Below are 23,629 nucleotides of genomic sequence, written 5' to 3' on the forward strand. Positions count from 1 at the left end.
TTCATAGTCATGCATTGCTCATTCAGTGAGGTAATCATTTTCCTCAGAAGAATTTTTTCAACTATTTCCAATAATATTCATTTCGTTATAGTTTTGTAAGGAAGGTATAGTCCTAAAATAGGAGTCACGGTTACAATTACACAGGTTTACTGTATTTTACTTCACAAGCTCTACAAGCGCAACTGAGAGAGAAATGTGAGGCAGACATTTTGTATACGTTTCCACTTTACAAAAAATATCTAATAGTGTAAATAAGTACACTATTGTGGGGGAAACATGGGTATATAGAACATTTTAAAAACCAAGTGCTTGGTTCCACTACCTGTGGAACAATCCATAGCAGTGCTCAGCAACTATCTGGTCTGCTCTTATTTTCACATGTTTCGCATGATAGAGTTGACAGACACCAGTGTATTTCAATGTCTTCAATTTATTATTCATAGAGTGGTAACATATATTTAGATGTTACTACTGCAGTGATTCAGTCAAGACAATCAATTATACTTAAATTTATCATGCTTTTATTACAGTATAGATCCCCGGCCCTGGCTATATGGCTGGCAATATGTCGAAGTGTCCCTGGGCAAGACACTGAACCCCTAACAGCCCATTCCCCTCCCCGGCTGTGCAGTGCCGGTCCAAGCCTGGTAAAAATTGGGGAGGGTTGCGTCAGGAAGGGCACCCGGCATGAAAACTGTTCCAAATCAACATGCGGACAATGATCCGCTGTGGCGACCCTGAACTCACGGGATAAGCCGAAAGGGCTCATCATTTATTACAGTATATGAAATGGGTTAATATGAAATGTATTAAAGTTCAAAGGTGTGATTTAAGTGCAAAAATTTGATTCATTTAGATTTTTAACAGATATTGAGCTGCTAACATTAATTGTTGCTTCAGTTTTTCAATCTCGTCCAACTCCATGGGTCTCTTTGGGCCTGTCGATCCGGTAGACAAACTCTGCCGGCAAGAAGTAGCCCAGGTACTCCACACAGTCAGGAGTCGTATCTATGTAGTAGTGGCCACCTTCTCCATGGTGGCTGAAGCAGTGAGTGTGCTCTATCCGCAGATCCAAACCCTGAAGTCACAACAACGGAATCATTACGGAGCAGCCTTCTTTGTGCTAACACCACAAACTGATCTTTCATCAGTTATCTCAGTGAAATGAAAATGGCTTTGCTTTACTTACTGGATCTCTTGATACAAGCACTGACTGACAGATAAGTGGAGCATTGACCTCAAAGTGCTTGAGCCAGTTGTTTACATCTTCATTAGTGTTGAGGGGACAGACTGAGAACTCTCTTGGCTGTGAATAAACCCACACAAATAAAACCAAATCAACGTACAGACAGTTGTGCATGCTGTGTCATGTTGCCAAAATTTAATATTTACCATAATATGGATTTTAGCTTTTCCTTTTTGGATTATGAAGGTGCCTCCCAGAGCCAGACTTTTATCAGGGTAGCAGCCTTCAAGAGTTTTTCTCAATGCTGTCACAAGACTGTGGCCTCCTGTTCGTCTCTTGGTTCGCACCTCTATGACCTGGCGAGTCACACAGGTGAGAAGGATAGCTCATATAGTTACTGTCCTTATGTTAATGTTTATTCATTCAAACATTATGAGCAGACAATGAGGACAATGGGGCTGAAGTACACGCATAACAACATCAGCAATAAACCCTTGCACAAAATTGTGCTTAATATGTAACCAGGGATTTTCATTATTTGCCAAATAAAAATAGCTGCAATGTATTTAAGATGTGTGTACAATGTATGCACATTTATCAATTCTCTGACGTAAAAAATCTGTAAACTTTGTTTGGTCAGATAAGACTGTTTACCTTTCCAGACTTCCCTTCACAAGCGTACAGATTGCCCAGCAGTGCAAAGTTGCATTCAGAGAATCTGTCACTGTATTTTTCTTGCAGACACTGACCATTAGCTGGATTGATGTAGGCGAAGTAGCTGCTGTTTACTGCTGGCCTTCCCTGTGCTTCAGTTAGTACCAGAGGCATCAGCTGTGGATGACAATATGGACTCCATTCATTTCTGTGTCACAACAACCTTTCATTCAATGTGTGATACATTTCTGTGGGGGAAATCCACTGATTTAGTAACCTCTGCATTCATCCCAGTGATCCTGGAGGGAGCAGCGGCAGCACCAAGAATGAAGGCTCCAGGCAGTTCCACTTCCTTTGATATAATATTCATGTTGTATTCCTTGAAAGAGAAAGAGGAGAAGAACAATAAAATAACTAGATTTGCTACAGATCATATTGCTTATTATTTTCATACAGTGCACTGTCTTTGGGAAAAAAAAGCTACCTTGTCCTTTTGAGCCAAGGGAACCAGGTATGGTACACCTCCAACATCAGTGATACGAGGATTTCCACACAATCCTAAATTATGAGGACAGAGGTGACATTAAGAGGAAAACATTACAGCCTATCTGGCAGACTTTGATTCTTTCACTGATTAAATTTTATTTACTAAATGAGTCTTTCAATCCACAGTCTGCAAAGTGAGTTCAACTGCACCTTAAGCAGCATGTATGAATGGATTCAATGCACAAACAACACACGCATTAGAGATTTTATTTGCATAATTCTACCATCTAAATTCTAAAATCCCGATGTATAAAATGTATACTCCACAGTGGGCTTTTACCTTTGACGGGAAAGTGGAATGGATCTTTGGTGAGATCTGGGCACTCCACCACACTCACCCGAACATCTGCGAAGTTGCTTTCGAGCCCAGTTTGTAATACTGCAACCAGGGGAGGCAACTCAAGTCATTACTCTCTCTTTAAAAGCATTCAATTGTTTTACCATCGTGCCGTTAATTTACTTTATATCAACGCTTTATTCCTTACCACCACGCAGTTCTTCTAGGTCTGGGACGTGGAGCTGGACCTTCTCTGTTTTGCTGACATCTGCCATAACTGTACTTCTGGTTCAATGCCACAGCAGTATGTTACAAATCCAGCTAATGTCGAGACTGAGCAGCCGGACATCTCCTCTTACGATCCAAGTCCAACCAAAGACTAAATATTAACAAGATACATCACTTCCCTGGAAAATGTGTCCTCGCTGTGTCGCTACTTTATTTAGAAATTGCTGAAATTATAATATTATTATTAGTTCTGATGATATTGTTATACATAATTTTAATACACATGCCATACTATGCAAAGTAACTTTTAGTTTGTTGGTTTTGTCGGGTTGATGTTTAAACTCGGAAAAATAAAAGTAATGTTTATTTTAGGAGTGATTCGGTTAAAATTGTTTACTGATTCTAATGTTTTTAAAATCAAACCTGAAACTGCTAATAATTAAAATAAATCGATTAAAACTAAAACAAATTGGCTTTCTGTTCTTGAGCTTTACTGTCATAGCGGATGTAGTTTATGCATTATCAACTTCATATCAGTACTTTTGATTACCATATGTCAAGTTTGCTGTTTATGAAAAAAATTGATTGTAAGTTGGTCTAATTGGTAATAGTGTAATTTAGTATTAAAAAATCGCTTCCGGTGAAAACGGAAGTAGAGTGAAGCCTCTTGTTTTGTTAGTGACTCCTACCGTTTCTATTAATCACGTGGGAATACGTCACAATGACGATGATTAAACACTTCCCTGCTGTTTTGAAAGCGTGTGTGGTGTCCAATTTTTAGATGTGTTTGTTTTAAAGCAGTTACGGGAACATGATATTATCGCCATGCTTAGGTCATGTTTTCGTTATGTTCCTATCTTGGATATTTAATCAGACAGAAATACATTCAGTCAACACATTTCGAGCCTCTTTTCTTTGGACATAATCATGGTACAACAGCTGCAGTACTCTTTTAAATAATGTTTGAATTACCTTTGGTCTCTAGTTTGAACAATGATCTGATCTATGATCTTGATTTGTTGCACCCCTGGTCTGAGTATCGCTAGCTCAAATTATGAATGTAGAATGTAAAAATTCTTTAGTCAGGGTTAGGTCAGTATCTTTTAATACATTTTTCTTGGTTGTGTTTCCCATGTGGATTAGTCTAATTTCACTGTCTGCATTTGTTTTGTTTGTCACCTGGTTGGTTGGTTATTAAATTCTAATGTAGAGAAAAAGAAGGATCAGAAGATGAAGTGGTGCCAAACATTTTGATAAAACAAGAAATAAAGGGCTTTAATGCAAGAACATTCATTTCTTTGATGCAGCATATAAGTACAAATCTGCAGAACTGGTTCTTGTTTGAGGCCCGATGTTTCATATGAGAAACGTTTTGTGGCACCATCAAAAGCAAAGTGCTCACAACCTTGGTACACTCTGCCAAAGAGAGACAGCCAGGTAACACAACAGAGGAGGACGACAAGGAGGAGAACTACCAGCCAAGAAAAGTCCCTTGAAAACCAACAGGAGGTGTTACAAAAGATACAAGCTAAGGCTTCTTTATCGAGGGCTACGCTGGTTTGTCAGATACAGACAGCTCTGTTGATGGAGATCCTTCCTGTGGAGTTCTGCAAAATGAGGATGAATTGTGTGAGGATAGCGACGCTACTTTTTGCGAGCCCCCAAAGCTACAGAGCAGTCCAGGGGATCAGACACTAAGAGGCAGGGAATCAGACATAACTGTAACAGAGACTCAAACTCATGCTTTCCACACAGATGAACTATCCCAAACAGGACAGGAAGAGGATGAACCCGAAAGCCAGAGTCTCCTCCAGGGTCACACTATTAATGGCAGTGTATGTAATGAAATCAGGGTAAAGAAAAAGAAGAAAAAATCAAAAGGAGATCATGTGAGAGCAGAAGGAAAGCGTCATTGTCAGGGAGAGGAAGAGGGTCTACATGCTGCACCATCTGTAAATATGGAGGTTGAAGAGACTCCCAGTCCACCTGAGTATAATAGAGCAGAGTCTCCAACATTAAGTGACAATAACATGCTGAGACTAGAAGAGAGAGACGTTCCTGATTCAACACAAAGGAAAAAGAAGAGAAAAAAGAAGTCTGCAGTAGAAAATATCAGACAAAGGGTGTATGGAAACTTAGAATCTGATGTGAGACTGGAGGATTCTGGATTGCTTGTCACATGTAGCTTGGAGAATACTGATGAGAACACAGAGAAGAAGATGAAGAAAAGGAAAAAACAAATGTTGAGGGTGATGAGCAGTTACAGTCCAGTGCAATCAGAACCAAACAAAACATGTTAAGAGTCCTTTTTCTGGTAGCGCTGACACGGGGCTAAAGAAAAAAAAAAAGCCACCAAAAAAACCCCACTGCTATTAAAAATTTTCTCCAAATCCTAACCCAGTTCAGTGGCCATATTGTCAATAAACGCCTAACTTCCGGGCTGGTGCGGCAACAGCATTGTGGGAAATAATGTGATACCTGCTCTGCTCGGAAGAGGGCGCCGTTCTGCGGGGACAATAGGCGTGTGTTGACTTTCACAACTCAATTTCTTGGCTGAATTTTGGTCAATTTTAAAGGGAAAAAATTAATATGAATTTAACACATCCATACACATAATGATTAATAAGATAATTTCTTAACTAAAGCAAGAAGAAATGTCACAAAGGGATACAAAACTTTGTTTTTATAAAAGTATTAAAATTCAGGTGTGATTTAAGTGCAAAAATTCACAGAACCGATGTTAGTCATTGTCCATACATATATTAGATTCATTCATTTAGGTTATCAACAGATGCTGTGCTGTAAACATTAATTGTTGCTTCAGTTTTCAAATTAGTCCAGCTCCGTGGGTCTCTTTGGGCCTGTCGATCCTGTAGACAAACTCTGCCGGCAAGAAGTAGCCCAGGTACTCCACACAGTCAGGAGTCGTATCTATGTAGTAGTGGCCACCTTCTCCGTGGTGGCTGAAGCAGTGAGTGTGCTCTATCCGCAGATCCAAACCCTGAAGTCACAACAACGGAATCATTACGGAGCAGCCTTCTTTGTGCTAACACCACAAACTGATCTTTCATCAGTTATCTCAGTGAAATGAAAATGGCTTTGCTTTACTTACTGGATCTCTTGATACAAGCACTGACTGACAGATAAGTGGAGCATTGACCTCAAAGTGCTTGAGCCAGTTGTTTACATCTTCACTAGTGATGAGGGGATAGACTGAGAACTCTCTTGGCTGTGAATAAACCCACACAAATAAAACCAAATCAACGTACAGACAGTTGTGCATGCTGTGTCACGTTGCCAAAATTTAATATTTACCATAATATGGATTTTAGCTTTTCCTTTCTGGATTATGAAGGTGCCTCCCAGAGCCAGACTTTTATCAGGGTAGCAGCCTTCAAGAGTTTTTCTCAATGCTGTCACAAGACTGTGGCCTCCTGTTCGTCTCTTGGTTCGCACCTCTATGACCTGGCGAGTCACACAGGTGAGAAGGATAGCTCATATAGTTACTGTCCTTATGTTAATGTTTATTCATTCAAACATTATGAGCAGACAATGAGGACAATGGGGCTAAAGTTCAAGCATAACCACATCAGCAATACACCATTGCACATAATCATGCTTAATATGTAACCAGGCATTTTAGTTATTTACAAAATAATAATAATGTTAATGCATTTAAGATGTGTGTACAATGTATGCACATTTATCAATTCACTGAGGTAAAAAATCTGTAAACTTTGTTTGGTCAGATAAGACTGTTTACCTTTCCAGACTTCCCTTCACAAGCGTACAGATTGCCCAGCAACCCAAAGTTGCAATCAGAGAATCTGTCACTGTATTTTTCTTGCAGACACTGACCATTAGCTGGATTGATGCAGGCGAAGTAGCTGCTGTTTACTGCTGGCCTTCCCTGTGCTTCAGTTAGAACCAGAGGCATCAGCTGTGGATGACAATATGGACTCCATTCATTTCTGTGTCACAACAACCTTTCATTCAATGTGTGATACATTTCTGTGGGGGAAATCCACTGATTTAGTAACCTCTGCATTCACTCTACTAGAAGGAGCAGCTGCTGCACCAAGGATGAAGGCTCCTGGCAGTTCCACTTCCTTTGATATAATATTCATGTTGTATTCCTTGGAGGAGAAGGAGGAAATAAATTTAACATTTAGATTTGCTACAGATAATATTGCATTGTCTGCATTATCATCACGCACTGCACTTGACATAAAAAAGCTACCTTGTCCTTTTGAGGCAATGGAAACAGGTATGATACACCTCCAACATCAGTGATACGAGGATTTCCACACAAGCCTACAGTATGAGGACAGACCTTCAATGTTTCACACACACAATTTGTTTTACTAAACAAGTCTTTCAATCAACAGTCTGCTAAGTGAGTTCAACTACACATTCCCAGGGAATGGATTGAATACGACGATAAGACATTGGTGGTTTTATTTGCATCCTTCTACTATCTATATTCTGCAATTCAGTTGTATACAGACTACAGTTATTAGGCAAGAAGATTGGGCATTGCTACCTTCAGCAGGAAAGTGGAATGGCTCTTTGGTGAGATCTGGACACTCAGACACACTCACACGAACTTCTGCGAAGTTCTTCTCCAGTCCAGTTTGTAATACTGCAACCAAGAGAGGCGACTTTTTTTTATCCATCTTTCAACAGTCTGCAACTACATAGACAACTATATAGACATTCGATTAATTATCGTGCCTCTGTTACTTTCACTTTATATCAACGCTGAAGTTCTTACCGCCACGTAGTTCTTCTAGATCCGGGACGTAGAGCCGAAACTTATCAGTTTTGCTGACACCTGCCGTAAGTTTACATGTAGGTGAATGTCCCAGCAGACTGTGACGATGCAGCAAATGTCGAGATATCCAGCAAACAGCCGAGCGCATCTTCTTTATGGTCCAAGTTCAATAAAAGATTAAAAATTAACAAGATGCGGTTAAAACGGAAGTAGAAAGAGTGAAACCTATTGTTTTCTAGTGACTCCTTGCTCCTTTATTGGTCACGTGGGTATACGTCACGTTGTGGACGATTAAACACTTCCTGGATGAAAGCATGCGTAGTGTCCACTGTTTAGACGTGTTTGTTTTGAGTCAGCTAGACGAATATGATATTATCGCCATGTTTAGGTTGTGTTATCGTTATGTTTCTACCTTGGATGTTTAATCAGACAGAAATACATTCAATCAACACATTTCCTGCATCTTTTCGTTGGACATAACGGCACCAACTAGATTGAGCCTCCTACAAATTTTCACCAAAAACAATCCCTACCACCGTGATCGCTATCTTTTGCTAACATACACAATGACAGGAGTGCGTAAGTATTTAAACTGGAATGACTCCGATGGTATTGCTGAAGATATATCAGCGGAGTCATGTCACTTAGTCCTGAAAACGTCCCCTCCGGAGTATGTGCAGAAGATATCGCGGTATCTCGAGTCTACTGCGGGACAGAGCACACCGGATACAGTATTAATTTGCCCAGTCGAAGAAGAAAGGTAAACAGAAATATCTTATCATTTTAACAGCAGCTTGATGTTGGATCACTGATGATCCAGTGTGATTGTCTACACGTGTAATTGTGTCTTTGCAGTGATTCAGGAGACAGCCTGTTCATTACTCAGAAGTTACCTGAGGCTGTGAGAACAGGAAGGCGGCATTACTACAGCTCGAGGTCCGCCCCAGTATCTCCCAGAGATCTAGAAGAAAATGAAGAGGACACTTCATCTTCTGCTTCCCACGAAGAATTCAAAACTGATAAGAAGAGGGCAAGAAAGAAGTTCAGACCCCCAAAATACATTTTCCCTTTCCTCAAAGGGACTAAGAGGAAGCCCACGTGCACCCTGTCTGTCCAGCAGAACACTAGTCTTCATGTAAGAATAACCATTACTTGAGTAAATATTTTTTGCTGGCTTATATATGAATTCAACAGGTGGTTTGCAAGTTTAATTAAAATCTTTCCTTTGTGCAGAATGCGACAATGGGAGGCTTCTTTAAATGTGTCAGAGAGCTGTGGCAAGGCTATGAAAGAGAACATGATCTGGGGTCGTCTCTACCAACACTTGACAAGGATGGGGAGTTAATTTCACCATTGTCAGAGTAAGTTATATCAAGAGATAATCATACTTTTTTAAAATTAGAAATATTTTTAAAAGTAGTTTACACCTAGCAATACTGCCTCAACCATGAACTGTAGAACAATACTATATAATAGTATGAGTTTAGCCTGTTTCTGTCTGGTTTTTGAGGTTATCCTAGTACTGCGATATTGGGATATTTGATTCTACGATAAGTCTAGACAACACCTGGTCTACAAGCTGCTTATGATATAAGTGATCACAAAATTGTTCTACCTACCTGTGGGATCAAGTTGGACATTGAAACATTGGATTGTTTTTTTAAACTGATACAACTGCCTCCAGCAGAGTTTTTGCAGCTTTTCCAATGTAATCTAAAGTCAAGACGCTTTAATCTATAGAGCATGTCCTTCAGCACTGAATGAACTAATCCCCTGTGGAGTCTGCATGATTTTGCAATTTAAAATATCATAAAAACATTGTAACATGTATTAAACAATCACAAAAAAGTATGCAAAATTCTGGAGGGACTGATATGTGATGTTGGTGTTATCAGCAAACGTAGCATCTCTTTCCAAAGCTGTATGTAGCACACTTGACAAAACACGCAGACAGGATCTTGTGGTTTCTCTCTCTTTACTGCAAAATTACAGACAAACAGTACACTGTTGTTAACATCGTTCTGTCTCGTGTCTCGTCTCAGCGCACAGTGTGTCGGCGCTGCCTGTACACTCCCGACAGAAACGCTCGCTAAAGGGCGTCTCCCTCTTGTGGCGAATATCGGTAACAACACTTATAAAAGCTCAATGTTGTCTGTGTGCAGCAGACTGAAGTGCAGATGTCTCAAAATAAGGTAAACTAGCAAATCAAATGTGCCAAAAGAACAGTGTAGAATATGAACTAAGATACAATGGGGTTAAATAACAATATATGTGTTGGGGCTCTAACCTGTTTGAATTCACTGCCCTCACATGTACGCTGATGAAAGAGCTTTATCTGGCTGTTTCTCTTGGCGACATAGGACCAAGTGGAGCTCATTTCAGTGGTGTTTTAGAGATTAGTGTTTAAACGTCACATTTTACAGATTAACTAGGATTAAAAAAGAGAGCCAGTGGCCACAAAATTAAATTCTCTAGGACTTACTGCAGAGCAAGTACACAAAGAAGCTGTGGTCTTCACCTCAAGCATCAACTCCAGGGCCTAACAGGTCTCCATATTTTCTTTTTAGCATCTTAGAAACTTAGCTAAATCATTTCCGTTGCTTACTGGTCTATTGTCTTTATAACACTTTGTGGTTTTGCGTTGAACCACCTGGTTGACATGGTTGCAGTGTATAAACCTGGTGGACCCCTTCGGTTAAGTCTTTTTGAAATCAGGCTGAGAATTAATTTGTATTGTAAGAGATTGTAGTTTATCTATGAATTATGTGGCTCAACCCCACGTTTAAGCTCCCATGTGAACCGCAGATTAAAAAGATCCACTATGCCACTCAACCTATGGGTAGAATGGGAGTATGCGTATGCTTCGCTCCTGATGCAGTCGGCACAGAGCTTCAGGTATTTGTTGTTTTTTAAATGACAATGCCATGATGGCAAACGGCGGAAGCTCTACAGCTCTCCTAATCCTGACCACCCCATACAGAATCTTGAATCCTATTTAAGAATCATTACCCAACATATTCAACAGCTTTTAAAAAATGTTTGAATTAATTTTGGTCTTAGGTCAGTATCTTTTAATACATTTTTCGTGGTTTTGTTTCTCATGTCCATTAGTCTCATTTCACTGTCTGCATTTGTTCTGTTTGTTTCCTTTAAATCAGTTTTAGATGCACTAAACTGTTGGAAAAGTGAAAGGAATTTGATTGGTTGTCTATAAAATGCCTTTATTCTGTTGTAGAGAACAAGAAGAAGAATCAGAGGATGAAGACATCAAAGTGGTGGTAAGCAAAAAAACAAGAAATAAAGGGTTTCATGCAAGTCATGAATTTCATAGATTTCTCTTACTTTTCCATGTTCTAAATAAGTTTTACATTTTGGATTCACCAAACTCTCCTGACTGCACATATTTTGAATTTGCTCGTTTCAGACTGATTAGTACTGCGTGTTCACGAGGAGGCGTTGGTTCCTCAAATGTGTATCATTATATGAACAGTTCTCCTAAAATGTTCATATACAGCTCTTGTCATATGAGACTAAAAAATATAGTTTTTCACTATAATAATAACACTATAATTTTAAAATAAGAAAAATAGTTTCCCCTGTGATCAATGATGGTCTATCAGTTCACCATCAAAATGACAATTCTGAACCGAAGTTTTGTGTACCCATGGGAGAATTGGTGAATGCCACAATTTTTTTTAAAATTGCCTGTCTGCTCTGTATAAGCGCAAACTTGTCTGCAGGGCTGGTTCTTGTTTGAGGCCCGAAGTTTCTCATGGCACTCTGAGTGTGAGCTTAACTATATTCTGTGTTTCATCATACAGGAAAAGAAATGTTTTGTGGCACCATCAAAAGCAAAGTGCTCACAACCTTGGTACACTCTGCCAAAGAGAGACAGCCAGGTAACACAACAGAGGAGGACGACAAGGAGGAGAACTACCAGCCAAGAAAAGTCCCTTGAAAACCAACAGGAGGTGTTACAAAAGATACAAGCTAAGGCTTCTTTATCGAGGGCTACGCTGGTTTCTTCAGATACAGACAGCTCTGTTGATGGAGATCCTTCCTGTGGAGTTCTGCATGAAAGGGAGATGAGTGTCACAAGCATCCTCACACAAACTGAAACACCAAAGACAGAGAGACATTCTACCAGAGAAACCAAAAAGACTCTGTTTCGGGAAAAAATAAGGGAGGATGAACTGTGTGAGGATAGCGACGCTACTTTTTGCGAGCCCCCAAAGCTACAGAGCAGTCCAGGGGATCAGACACTAAGAGGCAGTGAATCAGACATAACTGTAACAGAGACTCAAACTCATGCTTTCCACACAGATGAACTATCCCAAACAGGACAGGAAGAGGATGAACCCGAAAGCCAGAGTCTCCTCCAGGGTCACACTATTAATGGCAGTGTATGTAATGAAATCAGGGTAAAGAAAAAGAAGAAGAAAAAATCAAAAGGAGATCATGTGAGAGCAGAAGGAAAGCGTCATTGTCAGGGAGAGGAAGAGGGTCTACATGCTGCACCATCTGTAAATATGGAGGTTGAAGAGACTCCCAGTCCACCTGAGTATAATAGAACACAGTCTCCAACATTAAGTGATAATAACATGCTGAGACAAGAAGAGAGAGACGTTCCTGATTCAACACAAAGGAAAAAGAAGAGAAAAAAGAAGTCTGCAGTAGAAAATATCGGACAAAAGGTGTATGGAAACTTAGAATCTGATGTGAGACTGGAGGATTCTGGATTGCTTGTAACATGTAGCTTGGAGAATACTGATGAGAACACAGAGAAGAAGAAGACGAAGAAAAGGAAAAAAAACAATGTTGAGGGTGATGAGCAGTTACAGTCCAGTGAAATCACTGCAGAACCTTTACATGAAGATGATGAGATGCAGAGGGAAAAGAACCAAAGGAAAAAAAAAAGAAAGATCACAGTTATGGAGGAATGTGAAGAAGTAGATTGTGTGGGAAATACTGAAGCTTTTCAAGAATGCAGTTATAAAAAGAAAAGACCAAAGCACAAAAATAAGCAACAGTCATTTTCTATGAAAGACGATATAGATGTGAGCTTATCTAGTGATGTCAACTCCTTCGGACATACAGGACTGTCGGAAAAAAAGAAGACGAAGAAGAGAAAAGATATCTCTGAAGGAGTGGATGTTTCCTACAGTCCTAACAAAAGCAACAAGGTTGAAAATGCTGATAGTTCCCCAAAAATAGTCAATGGTGCAGATGACCAGGATGCTGGACAGATTAGGAAAAAAAAGAAGAAAAGGGATAACATGAGTGAAACATGTAGCAGAAACAATGCTGTGGAACAAAGTGATATTCCAGGGTCTGTGCGGAAAAAGAAGAGGACCTCTTCCTTCCTTCATGCTGATTCAGAGGAAAACAAAATTCAGTGGCATCAACAACAAAGCTCTTCTCCAGCAGCTTCTCGTGTCTGGTGTGAAGAAAACCCTGGTGTCAGCAGTGGCGATGTTGAGACCGAATCAGCAAAAAACGCCGAAAAAATCCCAGTGATGGGGCAGAAAAAAAAGAAAAAGAAAAGGAAGACATTAACTGCACAGGAAAATGTGGAAGATGATCATGAACCAGGGTTTGAGGAACCAAACAGAACATGCTGGACTGCTTTTTCTGGTAGCACTGACACAGGGTTAAAGAGAAAAAAGAATCGTAAGAGAACTGAAAGTGACCCCAATGGACAGATTGGACACTACAGCTGATGAAGCACAGGGACAAAAGTTGATGGGGCTGTTGTGCACAAAAAGAGAAACAAAGGGCTAAATAGAACTAAATGGAAAGGAACATGTTGAACATGGTTGCCAACCTTAGGAAACACCTGGGACCTGGGAATAAATTATGTGAAAGACAAGGAAAACAAGAACCTTAAACTTTGATGAGTTAATAATGTTTCGCTTGGGTTAATCTTGAGTGGAAATTGTCAACCAAGTTAAAGTTAGTTATTAAGAATAGATGCTGATAAAACACCCAAAAATGAAAGAAACAAGTGGACGGCCATTCCTAGTTTTACATCCAGTAGCCCTGTGGTGTCCAAGCAGAGACATTGTAGTAAAGGTGAGGACTTTCTCACAGATGCTAGTGTGAACTCACTGATGGGACTTAGACCAGTAGAGGAATTTTTAACAATTGAACTGTGGCATCTGCTTTTAGACCTAAAAGTTAAAATATAATTTATACATTTTTTGTAGTTGTGAGGATTTCACACTGACTTTTTATGTATTTTGTTTTTTATAAAAGCATATTTTATTAACATGACTCTTGACCTTTTTGGAGTTGTTATATTTCAGCAAAGCAAAGCAAAAATTGCAAAATTACTTTTTAAAAATAAATGTGCCAGATTTGAAATCTTAGCGTTTTGAGGAAATTTTGTCTCAACTTTGTGAATTAAAACTCTCTCGAATCGTTCTAATCAATGTGTTTGTTAACGAAATACAGAGGACATTTGAATCAGTTTAATGTTTATACTGTAATCGCATTGCCAACCGGCCGTAGCTCAAAAAGGCAGTCGTCCACTCGCCACAGGGTGAGTGGTTCGATCCCCGGCCCTGGCTATATGTCGAGGGCCTGGGCAAGACACTGAACCCCTAACAGCCCATTCCTCTCCAGTATGTGTCCCAGCTGTGCAGTGCTGGTCCAAGCCCGGTAGAAATTGGATGTCATCCGGCGGACATCATGGCATCAACATGCGGACAATGATCCGCTGTGGCGACCCTGAACTCACGGGATAAGCTGAAAGGACCGAAAAAAAAAAAACTGTAATCGCATTGTCCTCTGACCTTACGGACATAGACATGAGCTCCTTGCCTGCCACCTAATGGGAGTTTGAGAGAATAGGGATTTTTATTGAATGTTTTTTGTTTACGACCCTAAATATGTGCTTGTTGTGGAAATGAAAATTTGAAATTCAGATCGTTATCATTACACAGCATAATTGCTGATTTCTGTGCAGAGTGATTTCAACTCTTTAGGGGAAACCTGCTCACTTTGAATCAGCTCAGTCTGAGTAACTGTTGCTTTTAGAAATTGCCTCTAAGGTGTGAACCATTTATGAGGTTATGAGCTATTACAAGATGACATAAGTAAAACTGCTGCAGGTAGAGCATGTAAAACAAAACGTTCCTCGTCAGTAGGTAACACCTGCTGGTTTTTGCTTTACTGAAAATGTAGTTAGGTACCTATATTATAGTATTTTTGTCAGTGTCTGTTCAAATACTTGTTATACTTTGAAGGCCGTTGTCGGAACTTTTCTATCATCTCTATCATACTATGCTGCAAACTCCAATACTGTGTTGAATACATTTTATGTTGGAAGAACCTGGCCGGAAACGAGTCACTATGGGTAAACAACTGGATTAATTTCTAAAAGTCGACCTGTCATGCACAACTGTGCGCGTTTTACGCACGGTGACCGACGGGACGGTGCTGACAGGGATGTTACGTAAGCGCACAGCCGCAACAAGCACTTAAAGATTTTTGTGAAGAGCTGTGAGGCTGCTGTTGGAAAAGTTTCCCTCTGCTCCGAAAGACTTGCGTGCGATCATCTGCGCTCCACACTCTCCAGATATGTCGTCCTCTTACAACAACACCGTCCACATCAACGAGGCCAGGAGAGTAGCGATTTTCGGAGGGACGCACGGGAACGAGATGTCAGGAGTGACACTCGTAAGCCTGTGGATGAAGAACAGCACCGAGATACAGAGGAAGAGGGTCGAGACGAAACCTTTCATCACCAACCCGAAAGCTGTGGAGAAATGCACCAGATACGTAGACACGGATCTGAACCGAGCCTTCACCCCAGAGAACCTCAGGTAAACGCCGATACAGTCGCTGGTGGTTGTTGCTTTTACATCATTTGATTTTAATGATATGGTTTTGAGCCCTGCGTTATTGGAAAAGACATCGTCCATGTGAATCCCTAAACTGCTGCATGTCTGATTGGTGTATGTATAATAAGTACAGCTGGTGTTTTGAGAATGAAGTGAGTAAAGCCAAATAACTGAGACGTCACGCTCCATTTTTAGATCCTTAAAGTTATGGGCTACAGTTGATGGACGCATGTGGGGAAACACACTGAAAGCGAAAATTGACAACATGGCAGTCAGATTATGACAGAGCCGTAGGTCCCTGAGTAACTAATAACCTTTGCACCAATACACGCTACACTAAGGTAGGACTGAAGAACAGAGGGGCACAGGATGGTAAAGTAGGATTTCCTACAGTCCGACGGTCACATGGACTGTCCGTCAGTTGCTGTTACCACAGGTGGTGCGTGCGTGTTTACCATCAACCAGAAATAATATCCGCCAATGACAGCAGAGCAGCGTGTCCCCTCCTGCCGGACTTCAGCTGACTGGCAGCCTGCAGGAAAAACGTGAGCGGAACGTGACCGCGCAGCAAAGGATTTTTAAGACGTTTTTGTTGCGTGCACTACAGTAAAAAAGCAAGTGTTACGCAAACCCTGGCTTATATATTCAGCATGCATGAACAGACACTACAGCCTACTTACTAATGTGGTTGGGTAACAATGTCGTCTCCCACCGCTCATAAATCATCACTGAAGGCCGAGAATAACGTTCCCAAGGAGGAAGGGGTGGGGGTATTATTATGTTTTTGTTTTTATTACCATCATAGATTTATATGTGTCCACCTATTTATTTCATCTGAGTGTATTACTATTATTATTATTTTATTATTTTATTATTAATATTATTATAGGGAATCTTTTGATATATTCTCTATTGTAGCCATTGGGCAAATGAAAAGCGGTGGGAAAGCTTAGATGGTGTGGGTGACTGTTCTCACCTTGCTAATTTGTGATGATCTTCTCAACACTCCCAAGTCTATTAACAGTTTGGCCCCTCTGAAGGTGGGATACACCTCTTGGAGAAGCGATTAAGCTTAAATAAACTGACTGCACTTGCTCCATCTTATACCTGGTTTCTGTGTGTCCCCTCAGCTGTAGTTTGAAAGTTGGACCACACTTTATCAGTAGTTCACACCATCCCTGTGGATAGATAGTCAGATAATAACAGATATTGGCTGAAAGATGGGGTCTAAGGTGCAGATGTGTTGATGGGGAGACAATATGCACAGGAGAGGTACTATTCTACAGTAGCTCGGAGAATGTGCTGGACCAGTGTTTATGATTAAGAGAATAAGGGACAATTCATGTTCTCTGCTCCGGTCGTGTAGAAAGTGCCAGAGGACAGAATGAACTCAAGCATTCCTTAGTACAAACATGCAAGAGTCAGAGAAGGTGAACAAAGTCTCTTCTTAATGAACACAAAAGGTGGGCAGTGTTTGGCTGAATCCAGCCAGTACAGACTAAGTTGCTACTGTCACATTCTACATTTACAAAGACTTGTTTTTCTTGTTATACTTCTATCTACACATGGTCCCTTCAGTTACTGTGTAATGTGCAATCTGTTCCACTATGGCCAACAGTTTAATGTTGCAGGGCAGGAAGGAGAAGCACACACACATTTTATGTAAATCATTAACATGCATCGAGTCATTGTCCTTTTATCTTATTTGTTGGATAAACTGTTAAATTGTTGGTGTCTTTACTGCTTTCTAATGTGTTTCCTGCAGCACCCCAGGAGGAGGTCATCTTCCCTACGAGGTGCAGAGAGCCCAGGAGATCAACAGAATGTTTGGACCTAAGGGAAGCCCAGACGCCTACGATGTCATCTTTGACCTCCACAACACAACGTCCAATATGGGCTGCACTCTGATTCTGGAAAGCTCCAACGACTACTTCAATCTGCAAATGATGAACTACATCAAGGTGATCTTCAAGGCTGAGCAGCACATTGGATCTTAACATGAAAGTTGCACGTGTTTAGGGCTAAATACTAAAAAACATATATGTAATATTCCAGTGGCAAAAATATACACTAAAAACTGTTATTTACCTTATCACCAGATTTATTAAATACATCAAAGTTATTGTACTAAGAGTGTCACTGGCTCTCCTACATATAACAAAGCAGAAAAATTTGCCAAAAGCAACAAACACATTGTTACATAAGTAATGGGGCTTTTTTGGAAAGACACAAAACTCTCCACAGAGATAAAATAGAAAATCTATCTTCAGAAATCCACCACCTCACAAGCACAGTATACTGCCATCAAACAGGGGTTAATGAGTCGTTTCTTAGCCCTTGACTCTGAGCTCTCTCTGACAGATGCACTTCTTGTAAAACATTGTCCCAGGTTGAGGCATCAGTAAAGACTTTGAGAAAACATCTTTTTTCACCACCATTGATGCCTCTCTGTGATTCCTGCCTCTCTCACTTTCAGGATAATCCTTGTCACCAATGTGGGTAAAACATTTGTAGGGAATAAAAATGTATTTTCTGGTTTTCTTTTGGCTTCTTTGGCTACACCTGATTAATTCGGTCACTGTTTTTGTTTTGGTTAATACTTGTCATGTTTGTTTCGTCTGTTTTATTTATATGTCTCCATTCTGTTCTATTCCACTCACAGTTTGGTCTGTTTCAGACAGCTGGTCAATGTTCAGCATGAAGCCGTGTTAACATGTTTTTTTCTCCTCAGCTGAGGTCTTGTTTTTGTTGGTTTTGTGTTACAGAAAGCCATTGCTCCAGCCAGTTGTCTTGTCCTGCTGAATGAACATCCTCTTCTAAAATATTCCACTTCACGCTCTGTAGCCAAGCACCCTGTTGGTGAGTCTCTCAAGTCCAGCCAAAATTCTCTAGGGACAGTGGCAGGGAACAGATTATGAAACAAAACCTTTCATAATGAGCCTTTCATTGTGGATGTCTCTTTTTTATTGAATTTCATTGTATCCGTTCATTTGGTAGAGCATACTTTTACGTGTAAATATGTCTTCTGATCTGTTTGTTTGAATGGAGGTCTAGAAGTGGGTCCTCAGCCACAAGGCGTACTGAGGAGTAACATCTTTGAAGCTATGAGGGTAATACTGAAACATGCCCTGGACTTCATTGAGCTGTTTAATGAAGGTAAGAAAAACCCCAGGAGCTTTTATAATCTACCACATGAAGATACAGCGTCTGGCTTATTGTATTGAGCAAGATTATTTGGCTCAGGTCCGCAAATTATTCAATATATTTTTGTTAAAGTTTTTAATATAATAATTAAAAAAAAAATAGAATTTATATAAACTTTTTGATTATTATAATATATTAAAGAGGAAGAGTTTTGATATAAAAACATAAAAACAAAAAACCTTGTTTTACGTTAATTTCCCTTTTTTTCTTTTTTAATATTAAAAGTTGTAAATTAGCATGTTTCTACAAATACTAAACACAAGGCATTTGGTCTTTGTGCATAACCATGTTAACTGCCATTTTGATGGTGTAGTGATGTCCACATCAAATAACACGAGAAATAAAATAAATAACAATGATCCCTTTCTGTGGTCGTCACAACGAAATGGTCGCACAGCAGGCACAATATTGAGTCAGTGCACAGAGTTCCTTGTAACAGAACAGTGTGATTAATCTTATTATTAATAAAGAATAAAACTAACAAAAAAAAGAGCTCTTGTCACGTAACATCACGTTCACTTTATATAGCATTCACAAACAGGAATATGAAGTATATGTGAACACTTAATTAGTTAATAGCTCTTATATTTCGTATTAATTTGTTGTGCTTTAAAACATCTTGCAGTAAAATCTCTCTAAAATTTTGACTTGGGGACCACTGCTTTTTGATTCATCCTGTGTTATGCAATGGGAAGTTGTTTACAGCCAGTCTGCCTGCTATTCAGCCACATTATAATGAGAAACATTTTCCGGCAAAACGGTTATGGGTGCTCATCTGATTCATCTGCCCACACTCACACTTTAAATATAGCTGTGTCTGGCTCAGTACGCCTCGCTTTGCCCCTTCTCTTCCCTAAGGTGTGGTACGAGTTTTTGGGAAGTAAAATTTTTACTTAAACAAGCAGTCTATGCCAATTGTAAGTTGCAGCCTAGTGTTTTTTCCCTGACTGGCATGCATTTGAATGGTCTGCTTGTTAAGAGTTGGTGAGTTTCCATGTCGTTAGAGTTTGGCTGCCAGTGCTGAGGTAATCTGTTGTGGGGCCACACTGGTGCTGATAAATGCTTTGACATAATGATGAATCGTGTTCTTGCTGCTCAGCAATTTAAAGCATGAAGCAGCGTGAAAAAGCAACTCCTTTAGCAATACCTGGCATTATAGCTGGGAGCCGGACGCAAGACTGAAATATAGATAATAAAAAATATACATAAGTGCCCTCAAAGTTGACCAATGCAACAGAAGTACACTCTAAGTTGCCCCCACCAGAGCATGACAATGCAGTCTTCTATAGAATAGATCTGGTGTCATTGTTATACCAAAAAAGTGATTTTCTCTAAGGATAAAACTGTGTTTTGCCCTGTGCTGCCACTTGCATATCAATACAGCTCAGTGATCTTACACGTAAAGGCTATTTTGAGCATCTATGTACTTAATGTTCAAGCTCTGCCAAGCAGCACTTCCTGTGTTGTTCAAGAGATTGAATAAGGACACTTTGGCAGTGTGTAGCACCTTCTGGCTTGTTCTACAGGCCTAAGTAAAATATTATAATGCAGCTATAAAATAACTTTACTATAGACAGCAGTTACCAGTCAAATATTGATGGTTAGATGCAAACACGCGCATCAGTAGACGTAGAATCACACAGTATCAGTTTCATAATTATAGTTTAGTAATTTAGTACTGTAACTATAAACTACTTACACTTTACTGTCTTTCTGTTTTTATTTCTATACACTGAGTTTCTTATGTGGAGAGAGTGACAACAAATTGTGTTTTCAACACTGATCCTTGAACTGACCTCTTCAATACACATCTGCAGAGATTTGCATAATAAATTCCGCAGAGCAATAGACTTATCTATACCAGAGCGGAAAGTTATGATAAAACAAGCCGTCAGGACACAAAATAGTGAGATAAATCAGCTTTCCTGTTTACCATCTCTATTTTTATTTATTTGTATATTTAGACTTTTCCATCAAAGCCTATTAGGTTTCATAGATGGTTCAGTGGAACTTAATTGACATTTGTTCATAGCGTTAGGGACTTTGTTCGGAAGTTAGATATTCACTCTGTCATATTCAATCTATCTCTAATGCTAATTGTCAAATTGTATAGAATAACACATTTATTTTGTTGCCTAATCCCAGCCATAAATATTTACACTCCACATGCACACATGAAGTGTTTCTTCCTCCCTGGAGACTACAGTTAATGAGGGTCAGGTCATCTCCAGAGAGCAGAGTTTCTATAATATGTGTATTTTGGATGAAAACTGTACTTACAGGCTCTGGTTTTCACCATAAGGACACTCGTATTATTATTTCCCATTTTTCTTCAGCAATGTTCTCAGGGGATTTTAGTGTACTTGCTATCCTCGAATACTTACTATCTTGGTGATCATCTGTATGTTGGTTAGGCATGGAGTTCTCTCCCTGTACAGTGGAAGTTTTCCGGGTCTTAGAGAGGATTGACTACCCCAGAGACGCCAATGGAAACATCATTGCCATGGTGCACCCAACTCTGCAGGTGAAGCAAAGCAGAATGGTCTGAATCATGGCTGCCATCACTTTCTCACCTTATGTTTGACCTGATAAACTTATAAAAGAGGAAATGAGATATCTTTACTTGATGCATGATTATGATATTTTACTTTGAGGAACATACTCAATTTATTCACTTCCTGGGGTTTTTGCTTGTTATTGTTTCAGGACTGTGACTGGGAACCACTGAACCCTGGTGACCCCATGTTCCAAACGTTTGACGGGAAGACTATTCACTACCAAGGCTCCTGCACCGTCTATCCCACTTTTATTAATGAGGCAGCCTATTATGAAAAGCAACAGGCATTTGTAACCACAAGGCGAGAAACCTTGGTTGCAAGTTCCATTAGAAAAGCATGAAACCTGCATCATAAGGCTAAAAACACTCATGAATATAGTTTGGCCCGAACAATAATCTGTGTGTAGGTTTTGCCCTTGGCGGTTAGCAAACAATAGACTTTTGATGAGGTACCACTTTTACACAGTGATTTATTTTTCTATGCATTTATTTTCTAAAAATCAATGAACTATGCAAAGAACATTTGTTGTGGTAAACAGTCACTGTGATACATATGAAGACTGCTACATTGTTTCGAGAAGTATTTGTGATACTCTTAATTTAAAATGTGTTATTATTGACATTAATTTAATGATATTGATTTAAGACTGTAGGCCAGGCCTGATTGCTGATGGCTTATATGGCTCCTCAGGAAGGCCATTGAGCATCATAGCCTGCGACCTTTGACATAAAAGTGTAGCCACTTGTCTTCCTCTGCACATATATTTGTAACATCTGTAATAGGGAGTCTTGCAGGTGCCTTTGCTACAACTTACCTGTAACTCCTGTGGTTGCATTTGTGGTGCTGTCCTGTATTTGCCTTAATAGAGATTTCAGAGAAAATTGCACAACATGATTCGAGGATTATATCAGTTGAATAACACAAGATTTTGATAAGAAATGGTATATTCTATGTTCTGTTCCTCAGTTCAATTGGATGCAATTTGAAACATCTTTTATAATATATTTGTCTGTTTTGATATGCCTGTACCATGGTTTTAAGTGACGTTTAAGTTTGTTGAGGTAAATGTTCTTTCTAATGTTTTTACATCTTTGTTGTCTCAATGTGTGTCACATTAATCTATTTTTTAATTATCAGTATTTTGGCAGCAACATTTGTATAATTAGTAAACTCCACAATCCTTGATGTCCAGTGGAAAATACCTTTTAAATAAATATAGTACTATATGCCATGGTTGTGTTGCTTTTATTTTTCATGCTTGTTTTTTCTGCTGCCACACGAGGGCATCACACAACCACTTCTTTGAAGTTTTCTTCATCTACACTGCTGCAGCAAATCGTTTCCCGGAACAGCCAGTGTTGCAGACTAAGATCTATGCTGATTAGCCTGCTATAGTCCAATGCAAATCGATGCACAGTAGTCAGTGTGAAGTCAGTTAAAGAATTTAACCTGTAACTGCCACTAGTGTTAATGCCATTGTAGCAGAATCACACACCTACAGTAAAACCCCAAAATACTTACCAGATTTATTTTGGCTCTGTATTTCACATACATGTGCATTTATTATGTTTTGTATATGTGGAAGATAGACGTCACAGACGTAGAGTAGTAACACATTTCAAAATATTGTCATTGGTGATGTATTCAGGGCTGAAATCCTCAGAGACCAAGAACATTAGTATGTCATGCTGGAAATTGTTTTTTGTATGTGAAAGATTTAAAAAAATATATTATGACCTAAATAATGTTGGTATATTATTATGGGTTAATGACTTGTCACCACATAAAGTGGCTAAAATCAGCTCCCTTTTACAAACAGTGGTCTCTAACCCTTTATTTTTAAGTACTGTACATTATGGGTGCTTATCATTACCATAATCAGTATTGTTTAAAATACAATGTGTTAGTGGAGGAAAAAGTACTACTTTGGATTACTATGTAGTAGTTATACTACATAATAATACAAAAATATTTGAAGTAGTACTCGTAGTGGAGACTTCCTTAAATTTTTTAAATTCTTTGTGTATTTCTACCACCTCTCCACACAGTGTATCACAGTTTGCTGTGTAGGGGCCCGTGTAGCTGCAGATGGCTCAGAGAGGTCAGGCTGACCTTACTCCTCCATGACATTATTAAGACCACCCGTGTGCATATTGGGGGTGATTAGTGTATGTTTAACTAATACAGAGGCGAATACCTATAATCACTTTGGGAATGAAGTGGAACTGCTTCTTTTATGTGATTGAATTTCAGGCACTAGACTGTGTTTAGCCTGTGTACCATGTGCCCACTCATATCATTATCTTTAGAGTGAATGCAGCACTGCTATCATGCATGGTGGTCTCTGTAACCTTTCTG

The 23,629-nt window shown here is 39.5% G+C and overlaps 4 protein-coding genes across 4 annotated transcripts; 2 read left to right on the forward strand and 2 right to left on the reverse strand.

Annotated features, from left to right (window-relative positions):
• Window positions 1-410: 410 nt before the first annotated feature.
• On the reverse strand, window positions 411-3,038 carry c24h11orf54 (chromosome 24 C11orf54 homolog). Its single transcript, XM_067494086.1, has 8 exons — window positions 2,872-3,038; window positions 2,667-2,765; window positions 2,325-2,398; window positions 2,118-2,219; window positions 1,841-2,017; window positions 1,393-1,542; window positions 1,190-1,306; window positions 411-1,078 (listed from the first exon to the last, which is right to left on the reverse strand). Exons 1-8 carry the CDS (start codon window positions 2,936-2,938, stop codon window positions 905-907), a joined length of 960 nt encoding a protein of 319 aa, XP_067350187.1. The 5' UTR covers window positions 2,939-3,038; the 3' UTR covers window positions 411-904.
• Window positions 3,039-4,139: 1,101 nt separating this feature from the next.
• LOC137108922 (ester hydrolase C11orf54 homolog) lies at window positions 4,140-7,965 on the reverse strand. Its single transcript, XM_067494085.1, has 8 exons — window positions 7,666-7,965; window positions 7,435-7,533; window positions 7,132-7,205; window positions 6,932-7,027; window positions 6,655-6,831; window positions 6,207-6,356; window positions 6,004-6,120; window positions 4,140-5,892 (listed from the first exon to the last, which is right to left on the reverse strand). Exons 1-8 carry the CDS (start codon window positions 7,811-7,813, stop codon window positions 5,719-5,721), a joined length of 1,035 nt encoding a protein of 344 aa, XP_067350186.1. The 5' UTR covers window positions 7,814-7,965; the 3' UTR covers window positions 4,140-5,718.
• A 266-nt stretch (window positions 7,966-8,231) lies between these two features.
• Window positions 8,232-13,938, forward strand: LOC137108921 (eukaryotic translation initiation factor 5B-like). Its single transcript, XM_067494084.1, has 5 exons — window positions 8,232-8,425; window positions 8,521-8,800; window positions 8,899-9,026; window positions 10,901-10,943; window positions 11,487-13,938. Exons 1-5 carry the CDS (start codon window positions 8,232-8,234, stop codon window positions 13,383-13,385), a joined length of 2,544 nt encoding a protein of 847 aa, XP_067350185.1. The 3' UTR covers window positions 13,386-13,938.
• A 937-nt stretch (window positions 13,939-14,875) lies between these two features.
• Window positions 14,876-22,500, forward strand: aspa (aspartoacylase). The gene is made up of 6 exons (XM_067494087.1): window positions 14,876-15,491; window positions 17,275-17,470; window positions 18,275-18,368; window positions 18,558-18,665; window positions 21,128-21,237; window positions 21,420-22,500. Exons 1-6 carry the CDS (start codon window positions 15,247-15,249, stop codon window positions 21,609-21,611), a joined length of 945 nt encoding a protein of 314 aa, XP_067350188.1. The 5' UTR covers window positions 14,876-15,246; the 3' UTR covers window positions 21,612-22,500.
• Window positions 22,501-23,629: the final 1,129 nt, after the last annotated feature.

This window comes from Channa argus, chromosome 24, assembly GCF_033026475.1.
Source record: "Channa argus isolate prfri chromosome 24, Channa argus male v1.0, whole genome shotgun sequence".
NCBI classification, from domain to species: Eukaryota; Metazoa; Chordata; class Actinopteri; order Anabantiformes; family Channidae; genus Channa; species Channa argus.

Excerpts from the sequence above, each read along its gene's own strand:
- LOC137108922 (XM_067494085.1), bottom strand. The coding sequence starts at position 7,813 with ATGCGCTCGGCTGTTTGCTGGATATCTCGACATTTGCTGCATCGTCAC. Across the intron at positions 7,206-7,434 it reads ATTCCACTTTCCTGCTGAAG|GCTTGTGTGGAAATCCTCGT; the intron begins GTAGCAATGCCC and ends CTCATACTGTAG. Across the intron at positions 6,121-6,206 it reads AAGCTAAAATCCATATTATG|CCAAGAGAGTTCTCAGTCTA; the intron begins GTAAATATTAAA and ends GTTTATTCACAG.
- LOC137108921 (XM_067494084.1), top strand. The coding sequence starts at position 8,232 with ATGACAGGAGTGCGTAAGTATTTAAACTGGAATGACTCCGATGGTATT. Across the intron at positions 9,027-10,900 it reads TTAATTTCACCATTGTCAGA|AGAACAAGAAGAAGAATCAG; the intron begins GTAAGTTATATC and ends ATTCTGTTGTAG. Across the intron at positions 10,944-11,486 it reads ATGAAGACATCAAAGTGGTG|GAAAAGAAATGTTTTGTGGC; the intron begins GTAAGCAAAAAA and ends TTCATCATACAG.
- c24h11orf54 (XM_067494086.1), bottom strand. The coding sequence starts at position 2,938 with ATGGCAGATGTCAGCAAAACAGAGAAGGTCCAGCTCCACGTCCCAGAC. Across the intron at positions 2,220-2,324 it reads CCTTGGCTCAAAAGGACAAG|GAATACAACATGAATATTAT; the intron begins GTAGCTTTTTTT and ends TTCTCTTTCAAG. Across the intron at positions 2,018-2,117 it reads TCACTGGGATGAATGCAGAG|CTGATGCCTCTGGTACTAAC; the intron begins GTTACTAAATCA and ends TGTCATCCACAG.
- aspa (XM_067494087.1), top strand. The coding sequence starts at position 15,247 with ATGTCGTCCTCTTACAACAACACCGTCCACATCAACGAGGCCAGGAGA. Across the intron at positions 17,471-18,274 it reads AAATGATGAACTACATCAAG|AAAGCCATTGCTCCAGCCAG; the intron begins GTGATCTTCAAG and ends TTTGTGTTACAG. Across the intron at positions 18,369-18,557 it reads TGTAGCCAAGCACCCTGTTG|GTCTAGAAGTGGGTCCTCAG; the intron begins GTGAGTCTCTCA and ends GTTTGAATGGAG.